Genomic DNA, 10,856 nt, shown 5'->3' on the forward strand with positions numbered 1-10,856 from the left:
AAAAAGTTGAGAATCATATAAGGATGAAGACTAAAAATGTCAACGAGATAGGATAGGTATGGTGGATAAATATTTGTCCCGTACCCGTTATGTGGCGGGCAGAGACGGAGCATCATAGGAGCAGGGAGGGGTCTAGGCCCCAAATATTTTTGATTTTTTTTTTCAAAATTTTATATATATATATGTATGTATATATATATATATATATATATATATATATATATATATTTGGAATTTTGAAATTTGTTGAAAATGTTGAAAATTATAAATAATATATTTTAGAAATTGATGATAATTAAATTGTGTCTCTTTATTTCTTTTATAAAGAGAAATAAATTAATATGTTAATAAATAATAAAACATAAAATCTAATATAATAAAAAAAAATATTTAGGTTTAATTAGTTTTTTAGTATCTGTTTTCGTCTAAAAATACCAAATTGCGACTAAATTGAAACTAAAAAAATTAGAAGACCAACTTACATTTTTGGAAACAATAATCAAAAGAGTAATTAAACTAAACATTTATTAAAATATTTATTTTCTTCTGTCATTGCCTTTTTAATTTTTGACAAAAGATTATACTCATCTCTCACTATCATATGTTTTTTTTTTTTGAAGAAAAATGAAGATAGACACATACTCATTATGTTTGCTCTCATTTCTCATATGTTTTCTTCATTTCTCGAAGAAAAAAAAATCTAACTCTCTCTTGTCTTACTTGATGATGAAATATTAGTTTAACAATTATTAAAATTATTTTTTATCTCATGAGCCTTTTGTATACTTATTTTTTATGATTATAGAAGAGAAAAATAATGTATTATGTGTTTTTTTATAACCGATTTTTAATTGTGACTTGATTATAATATATTTTTTTCTAATACTTATGCCTCTTAATATTTTATTAGATTATGATAAATTATTTTTTAGTATATTAAAAAAACATATCAATGAAGAATAGAATAATGAATTCATTTTGTAAAAGGGAAACTACACGTGAAGATGAAAACAAGTTAAATTATACTTATTCACATCTTTTAAAGTATTTAAAACATTATACTAATAATCCACCCTAACGATCCAATCATTTTATAGAAGAGTCATTTTTTAAAGTGTTATATTAATAGTCTAATCAAATGATTAAAGAAAAATATTATTTTGGCCCCTCCAAAACTCTTGGTCAAAATCCGCCACTGGCGTGGGTACCCGTTATCTTTATAATATCCACGGGAACCTGTGAGTATCTATTTATAATATTCATTTTCTACCCACTGTAAATTTTATTCGTGGGTACGATTTTTTTTTACATCCCTAATGAAGACTCATAAACTCATCGCCTTAAGGTTTTTGGTTAAAAGTGGTGTCAATATTTTATGTGTGAGTTGTATATCAATTGATCCCAAGATAAAAGTGCATATAATGAAGACCCATAAACCCATTTTTAAGATTTTGGATTAAAAGTGATGTCAATCCCTTATGTGTGAGTTGTATATCGATTAAAGATCCCAAGATAAAAATGCATGTAGAGCTCACGCACCTAAAAAAACATAAAAAACGTTTAACTAAATTTTATCACAAATTCGTTGACATAGCTAGGGTTATATTATTTAAAGAATTATATTTCATGAAATGAATTTTCTATTAAAATTCGTAAACATTGGATTTCTTACAAATTCTCTTGTCTTTGAAGTTCTAGAAGAAAAACAAATTGCAGGACAAGTCCAACGGTGAAATTTTATACTGCATATGAATTATTTTGAATTTTGGATTGATAGGAAGATAAATGAATGATAACTCTCAAAGTTACATACAAATAAGTGTTTACATATTATAAATAGAATGAAATTGACAGAAGAAACCATTTGTTCTTATTTTTATTAATTAGGAGAACCCAAATCCCACACAGAATTCAATGTAAATTTAAAAGGGGAAGGATTAAAGTCCCATCAAATTCCTTTTAGAAATCCTCTTTAATTCAGTAAAAAAAAAAAAAATGCTATTTTCATACTGTACTAGTGTTGCTTTTCAGTTTTCACTTAATGCTTGTTATTAAAAGTTGAATCTGAATACGAGTGTTGCACTAAACACATGGACATGGTGATGTGAACTCTCATCTGCAGTGTGATGCAGGGACATGTCAAAGGATAGAACTTTATCACATTAATTGGGTGACACAATAATGGCGTTTCTTTCTGTGGAACATAGTATGAACAGGTGTGCCTCATAATCTTGCTTATTCTTCCTACAATAATAATCATCAATTTTATGCGCCAACTTTATAATACAAGCTGCTGATCCTGCTGGTACAACTAAAGGAAGTCATCAAAACGACGAAACCCTTTTCAACACCAACTTTCGATTAATTCACTCTGCAATGCTGTTGCTACCATGGGCCATCCATTAATCATTTCCAGTTTTTCACTTTATTCAAGTCTGCAGCTCATATATAAACTTCAAACAAACATGATGCCACTTCAAACTGCAATGGATATTCATTACAAGAAGATTATTGATTAATTAATGAAAACTCAATGTTGATTAATTGTTTATTTGTGCAGTTATCGACAGTCTTAATAATAACACAATATACGCTGACATTTAAAATATTAATAGTATATATCAGCCATTTTTATTATTAGTTTGAGGTACTATGTTAAGTATGTAGACCTCAAACATTAATGTTTCCAATAGTTAATATTTTGTTAGACAAAGGTTATAATTTTTTTATCAGATAAGAAATTAACACGGGGCCCAATTAATGTTTATTTACGCACTATTTTCAACCCAATTATAGACTCTATATATTAACAAAACTATACTATGACACCTTTTAGTAATTAATTGAACCATTAACTATTTCATTATTGTGCTAGACTGGCACGGGCTAATAGCTCTATTTAGTTTTACTATTATCAAAATGTTACTTTTAAGTATATCGTTAGTGATTACACAATGTAGATGTGATTTAATTTGTTAGTAATAAGTGACTTTTTTTGTACATAAATGTCAATCACATTTGTTATACAGACAAAGATACACTGACATCCACAGTTATTTTTCATATCTTATAAAAAAAAATCGACTCTATTTTTTTTATTCTCGTGATTTAGTGTGAACAATTGATTAATATACCACTATTTTTTATTTGAAAGAATCAATGACTCACACAAAGTCACGTTAGAAAATAAAGAATAAAAATTAAAAAATAAAAATCATAGTATAATTTTTCTTTATAAAAAAATATAATACAAATATAATCATAGAGAGATAAAATAGCGTAAAATTTGATCTAGTTTATCGTTATGGTTATAACATGTTGGTCAGTTGTTGTATGAAGTAGAGAGAAAGAAAAAACTATCGTCGTTATTGAATTGTCTAATATAAATGTTGGTTAAGCGAATTAAGAAGTGAAGAGTAGAAGGAGAAATTCTCTATTCAACATCAAAAGCAATCAATGAAGCTCAGAAAGAATTCAAGAAAAGTGATGAACAAATTTACTATTTATTTTACATCATTGTAGTAGTAAAAAGAAGATCCAGCACAAGTGGATATCGATTCATTGAAATATGATGACATACAAGAAAAAGCATTTCACATTCATTGGTTTTTGAGGACATCTAAAAAATGGAAGATCTGAAACATAGCTTTCAAACTAACATCCAAATTAGTGAATGTTGTTAAAGGTAGTGACGATGCAAAAAGATTGTTTTGCAAAAGTAACTATATCATCACAACGGACAACAAATAATCCTCTCCGCTCAAATTTTTATTTGAAAATCTCATCTCTTCCTTTTTTTTTTTTATAATTTTATACACAAAAATTATACCACTATATGAATTTTTACAATAACAACTATGTCTAATGATTAGAAAGAAGAGAAAGGTTGTGGGTTCGATTCATTTACCTAATAATATAGAAAATATAGTAGGTTTGAAAGGATTTAAAAAAAAGGTGAAAAAGATTGTGAGTTTAACTTGCCTTACTAACAAAATTAACATATACCAATTACTCTTCAAATAAAAAAAAGTATAATATATATACATTTTGATTAATTTCTATCAGAAAATGAAGTTCGAGCCATTGAAAATAAGTATGAGGATTTTTACCATGCGGTGTTTACATATATATATATAATTTTTAAGTAGTTTGATATAATACTTGAATCGTCATTTCATTAATGTTTATGATTGAGTCAATCTCATTCAAATATGTGAAACTATATGGGTTAAATATGTTTTTGATTTCTCAAGTTTCAGTGAATTTTGGAATTAGTCCCTCATCAAAATTTTATACCAATTTAGTCCTTTATCTTTTAAAATGCGTGAATTTAGTTCTTTTAACCAAATTTTGTTCAGTTTATCTGACGTTTCAAGCACATTTCATGATAGTATTTAAGTTAACATTGAAGAAAAAATGTGTCAAACAATGTAAATAATTTAAATACTATCATAAAATGCGCTTGAAACGTCAGATAAACTTAACAAAATTTTGTTAAAAGGACTAAATTCACGCATTTTGAGAGATGAAAGATTAAATTGGTCAAAAATTTTGATGAGAGACTAATTCCAAATTTGGCTGAAACTTGAGAGACCAAAAGCATATTTAACCCAAACTATATTAATTATTTTTAGGTTGGTATAATGGAGTCATGTTGTTTGATGTACTTCAATTCATTAGTAACCTATTACTCTAAGCTCTTCATTATATTAGTTGGGGGGTTGGGGAACTTTTACTATCCAGTATTTCCGATCAACACGTTCTAAATGAAACCGTCGACCACAATAAAATCTGAGTCTATAAATAAGTGAAAACAAAATAACAAGTTAACTAATATTCATGTTATACCTTATATTCTTGAATTCATTTGAAATAATTTAACTAAAATAAATGGTATTTAAAATAATTAATGTAATACTAAAAAAATTCCAAGTAAAATTTATCAGGACTTTTTAATAAAATATATATTGACACACACATTAAAGCTTTTTATTTTATTTTTATGAAATCAATTTTCACAAAAAATGTTAATTTTTAAAAATATTTCTTAAGACAATTAAATGTAAATAAGATTCTTGTTAATTTAAAATTTGAAGGATTTATTTTCATAAAAAACTCTAAGATGGAAGTTAAGAATATTGCGGAAAAAGAAACAAAAAATATAATTTAAAGAATTACTTCAATTTTAATACTTAAAGTTAAATTTAAACTTAATAAATAATTTGATCCTATATTTAGGTTTATAATTTGTTTTATTCCTTATATTTGTTTATACTCCATTAAGTCGTATTATTTATATTTGTTTTTACTCAATTAAGTCATATTAAGTCATATTATGTGATTTTTTTTCATTAAATTGTCATTAACATCACTTAAAAGTGTAGCGTGTTAATATTTAAGTCGTTTATTTGTCCAAGTATAAATCATTTTTTACTTTTGTATCTCTCTGATTATGACATATGGTATTTTTTAAGTAGAAAATAATTTAGATTTTGGCGCATAATAGATATAAATTTTAACATATGATAGATTCAGATTTTGACATAAAATTCTTTCAATCAATAATACTGTCAATTTAACGGGATTTCACATGATATTTTTTCTTTTTACAAAAATGGGATTCATTTGAGTATTTTTAAAAAGATTCAATTTAGTAAAGGAAAGAAAATATAAGGATGAAAACGATTTAAAACCATAAACGCGTGAACAAAATTATTAATCAAACATAAATCTAATAATAAATGATTATTCTTTTAACTATGCACATTGCTATTTTTTCAATTAGCAGAGAAGTTTAATTTTCTTAAATATTTAGTATTTATAACATAAAATAAATTCTTCCCAACTTAACAAACCATAATGCTAGCTCGCTGGAAAACCTATAATGGCTTACGAGTTATTTATCATCGAGATGGTGTCATGCTTCCATATCACTGTTCTCTACATATCATTCTGTTAGCAGGAGCAGCATATAGATATATAACTTTATCATCTTCTAAGTTTAAATTTTGCAAATACAGGAAACAAAATGAGGAAGAAGCGAAGAACAATGCAAGCTACACATATTTCTACTTTCTTTTATAATAACTTTGTGTTTTATTAATGGTTTAGCATTGAGGAATGGGTTGGTTTAATAGTGGTGCTGTAAAGTCTGAATCTGCGTGCATGGGGGTGATGGGGTGTGGTGGCAAGTACTTCAAAACTAGGAATGCTCAAAGCGGAATATGCTTATGTTGACTCTAGTACACTGCTGGTAGGGATAAAATTAAAAGGGAGAATCATCAATTCAAAGGTTATTTTCAATGGTAGGAACCCAATAATATTGTACCATTTGTAGAAAAAGGGTTCTAGGTTTCTTTTAACATAATAGTTTCCATTTAAATATATATATATATATATATATATTAAAAGCATTTTAAAGTTTAATATATATGTATTGTTAGTATAAAATATTTTTAAATGATTAATCATATAAGGCAGAATGTATATGAGTATTTATGTTAAAATAAAATAAAAAATGAAATAAAGGAGAATGTAATGGTTACATACGTGAATCATTTTGTCCAAAGTGTGTTCTCCATCCGTCTGACCCTTCGCAGGTTGCAATCATGTTATGTTTCTGGCTTGTCAGAATTTCATAATTTGGTTCTGAATATAATCGATGAATGGCTTCGCAAATAGTATCCGAAAACTTTCAACTTTATTGTTTGAATAGCAGAGATTAAAGTTTACCAGTATGCAAATCTTTTAACCGCAGAAGTCTGCTCCTCGCTTTCTGGGGCGTTACCAATCCAATCGATTTATGCCTTCGGGGGATTTTTCCCATCCATTCCTGTGACCCTTGTCTGGCGTGAATACTAGATTCCGGCAACCTTGTCTTCGATTCAGCGACCCCAGTTACCTTTTCTTTACTGTTACAGTTACAACCCGAATACATCTTTATACTACATTAACTCATTTGGCATTGTTTTAATTTCAGTCATTCGACTTCTGCTAGGAATCATGAGAAACAAAACAAACAATAATAAGATTAGGTTTCATGTTAGTGTCATGTGAGGATTTTTTAAGATGGCACATCATCATCGCAGCATATATAGATGGATTTTATTCGTAGTGAAATAAATGTGTTGGTATTGACACTTCCCTATGAAAATACTGCTCTTAGAAGAAGGATGTGAAGCATTGACACTTCAACTATATACGTATACCCTTTCTTTCTTCTATAATAATATAGGATGAGTCATGAGACTCACGGCTCACCTCAACAAAGAAAAGGAAGGAAAAGTAAAGTCACTAAAGCTGTGAACGTTAATGAACAATGTCTATCTTTTGATTTAATTTATTAATTGAGACAAGAGTGAAAAAGATGTTATCAAAAATTAAAGTAATTAATATTTGTATACTTTACTTTAATAACAACTTATATAAATTTTTAAAGTTTATTATAATAGTTAAGAAATAAACGGAACCTACATACATATTAATCCGTGAAGCATGGTAGAAGTAGTTTTAAAATGGTGCTGGGAAAATGTTTATTGAGTTGAAAGATGGAAGCATCCCCACAAAACAGGGGAAGAAGAGAAAAGAGAAGAAGGAAAAAGCAAGAAGAAAGAAAGGGCATGAGTTTCAGTATGGCCGTAATAAGCTGTCTCGTCCTGTCTGGGATCAATGTGACTTAGATGCAAATTAAAAATATGGATTCAACTCCTAGGCCCACTTCAAGACATGGGGACAAAGAGTTCAAACATGGATTTTGCCCAATCATTGATGATGGCAAACAAACAACTCCTTAACATTTCCAACCAACCTCAATAATCAATCCTCGTCACCTAAATGCGTCATTAACAAAATATAATTAAACTCCAAATGAATTGGGACGTCAATTTGTAGATGTGAGGGGATAAGATATATGTACTTTTAGGGGATGTTCAATAAAGCATAATTCTTGGTATGCGATGATGATAAGTGAGTTTTAGATAAATGTAAAACAGCTGGAATGAAGTGGGATACAAACATTTGGAGATTATTGGAGTAAAATGGTTGCTTTGGTATCCAAAATTCAAAGAAATTTAAGAGTTTTTGTATAGGCCGAGGATTGAGAAGGTAAACAGTGGATACTTGAAAAAGCAAGGCATGCCATCCTAGAATTTGGAGAAGGGGAACACTTTGTGTTAGTATAATAAGACATCATCATTATGTAAAGGTTTATTGGTTAAGACGACATTATGATATAAAGCGGTTACCTGTGTAAAACCTTTATTAAGTGAAGCAGAAATATTTTACAGTGAGATGGTATGATTTTGTAGAAAATGAAAGGGTTAGTAATAAAATAGAAAGAGAAAAGTGAAATGGAAATTTGGCAGAGTTTGGAGAGTGATTAGGAGGCAGGGAACGTGAGTGGGTTGTGCTGCTGCTACGAGAAGATAGTGGGTTTGATGATGATGAGTCACGCCGGCAGCTTTTACTATCCTCTCTCTACCTCTCAAACCCCAATTGGCAGTTGGGCACGCCTGCTCCCACTCATCCAATGCTAGTAAATTCTCTCTCTCTTTCTCTATTTTCTTGTGCTTAGTTCATTAATTAATTAATTTATTTCTCTCTCTCTAAACAATGAAAAGCTAGCCCACTATCTCATCCTTCGTTGCTTTTTCTCACGCTTTCATATTTTTTCCATCTTTTGTCAGAGAGAATTCTATTCTAAGCATCACCTAGCTAGCTCACGACCCTACTACATTTTTCAACCTACTCACCAACAAAACTCATCTCACTCAATCTCCCGTCCCCTCCCTCCCCACCCATTCTCAATAACCTCCAATAAAACACAATAACCTCCATTACATTAAGATAACCAATTCATTTCTTCTTACCATCATATAATAAAAATGATTTTTTCTCAATTAAATACTTGGTTTCTATGTTAGGTTGGGTGACACCTAAAGCCCTTGAGCTCCACTATGTATTTTTTTTATATATATTTAGAAAAATTAACCTAGTTTGTAAGGTAAGTAGAATCTATCGAAATTTGACCAAGTTCTTCCCCCAATCATTCCCCAACAGTGCCCCAATTCCCACTGTTAAAAACACGTTTGGTCTGGTGGTGCTGAGAAGCAGCTAAGCTGAGCGACCTAAGAGAGACACATTGTTTATTGATGTGGGTTAAATGGATACCTTGTTTAGGCTAGTAAGCTTTCAACAGCAACAGCAACACCATCAACCACAACCCGATCCATCCCTCAACTCCACCACCAGCAGAACCTCTAGCAGTTCCAGATCCTCCCGACAAAACTACTACCATTACCCCCACCAAGAAGACGAAGAATGCTTCAACTTTTACATGGATGAAGAAGACCTGTCCTCGTCTTCTTCCAGACACTACTACCCGTACCACAACGTATCCACCACCACCACCGCCGCCACAACCAACACCTTCAGCACCACCACCAACACCGATTACTCCTACTCCTTCTCCCCCACCCCTCCCCTCCCCGACTTCAACTTCCAATTCTCCCCCAACTGGTCCCACAACCTCCTCCTCGAAACCGCACGCGCCTTCGCCGACAACAATAGCACGCGCCTCCACCACCTCCTCTGGATGCTCAACGAACTCAGCTCCCCATACGGCGACACCGATCAAAAGCTCGCCGCCTATTTCCTCCAAGCCATGTTCAGCCGCGTCACCGACGCGGGAGACCGAACCTACCGAACCCTGGCCTCCGCATCGGAGAAAACATGCTCCTTCGAGTCAACGAGGAAGACGGTGTTGAAATTCCAAGAAGTCAGCCCCTGGACAACTTTCGGACACGTGGCGTCCAACGGCGCCATCTTAGAAGCCTTAGAAGGAAACCCCAAATTGCACATACTTGACATCAGCAACACCTATTGCACTCAATGGCCAACCCTTCTAGAGGCATTGGCAACTCGAACCGACGAAACCCCGCACCTCAGGTTAACCACCGTCGTCACCGGGAGGACCGGTAACTCCGTGCAGCGCGTCATGAAGGAAATCGGAACAAGAATGGAGAAGTTCGCGCGACTCATGGGCGTTCCGTTCAAGTTCAACGTCGTTCATCACGCCGGCGATCTCTCCGACCTCAATTTCTCTCAACTCAACCTCAAAGACGACGAGGCCCTGGCCATCAACTGCGTGAACGCGCTGCATTCTGTTTCCCCGGCGGGGAACGGCCGCGACGCGTTTATATCCTCGCTGCAAGGGTTGCAGCCTAGGATCGTGACGGTGGTGGAGGAGGAGGCAGATTTGGACGTGGGAATCGAGGGCTACGACTTCGTGAGGGGTTTCGAGGAGTGTTTAAGGTGGTTTAGGGTTTACTTCGAGGCGCTGGACGAGAGTTTCGCGAAGACGTGCAACGAGAGGCTGATGCTGGAGCGCGCGGCAGGGAGGGCGGTGGTGGACCTGGTGGCGTGTTCGCCAGCGGATTCCCTGGAGCGTCGGGAGACGGCCGCGAGGTGGGGGACGCGGCTGCATGGGGGAGGGCTAAGCGCGGTGCCGTTCAGCGAAGAGGTTTGCGACGACGTTAGGGCGCTGTTGAGGAGGTACAAGGAGGGTTGGTCGATGGTACCGTGCTCCGACACCGGAATATTCCTTTCGTGGAAGGAAACACCGGTGGTGTGGGCCAGTGCATGGAGGCCTTAACGTAAACTCACGCTTGATGATGATCGCGTCGCAATCGTATGATCATGTGGCTGGCTTTGACGAGGATGAATGCGTCGCACGTGTGCTTGGTTTTTTCGGCACGTGCGCAAGGATGATGGAGTTTTCTTTCAGTGTTAATTATCGGGCTTTATTTATTTACTTCCTATTTTGTTCTTTTGGTTAAATATATAAGTTTGGTAAGACA

At 33.1% G+C, this 10,856-nt stretch overlaps 1 protein-coding gene across 1 annotated transcript; it reads left to right on the forward strand.

Annotated features, from left to right (window-relative positions):
* Window positions 1–8,803: 8,803 nt before the first annotated feature.
* Window positions 8,804–10,856, forward strand: LOC114179633 (protein SHORT-ROOT-like). Its single transcript, XM_028066047.1, has one exon. The coding sequence runs from the start codon at window positions 9,161–9,163 to the stop codon at window positions 10,649–10,651; it is 1,491 nt and encodes a 496-aa protein (XP_027921848.1). The 5' UTR covers window positions 8,804–9,160; the 3' UTR covers window positions 10,652–10,856.

This window comes from Vigna unguiculata, chromosome 3 (genome assembly GCF_004118075.2).
Source record: "Vigna unguiculata cultivar IT97K-499-35 chromosome 3, ASM411807v1, whole genome shotgun sequence".
Lineage (NCBI taxonomy): Eukaryota > Viridiplantae > Streptophyta > Magnoliopsida > Fabales > Fabaceae > Vigna > Vigna unguiculata.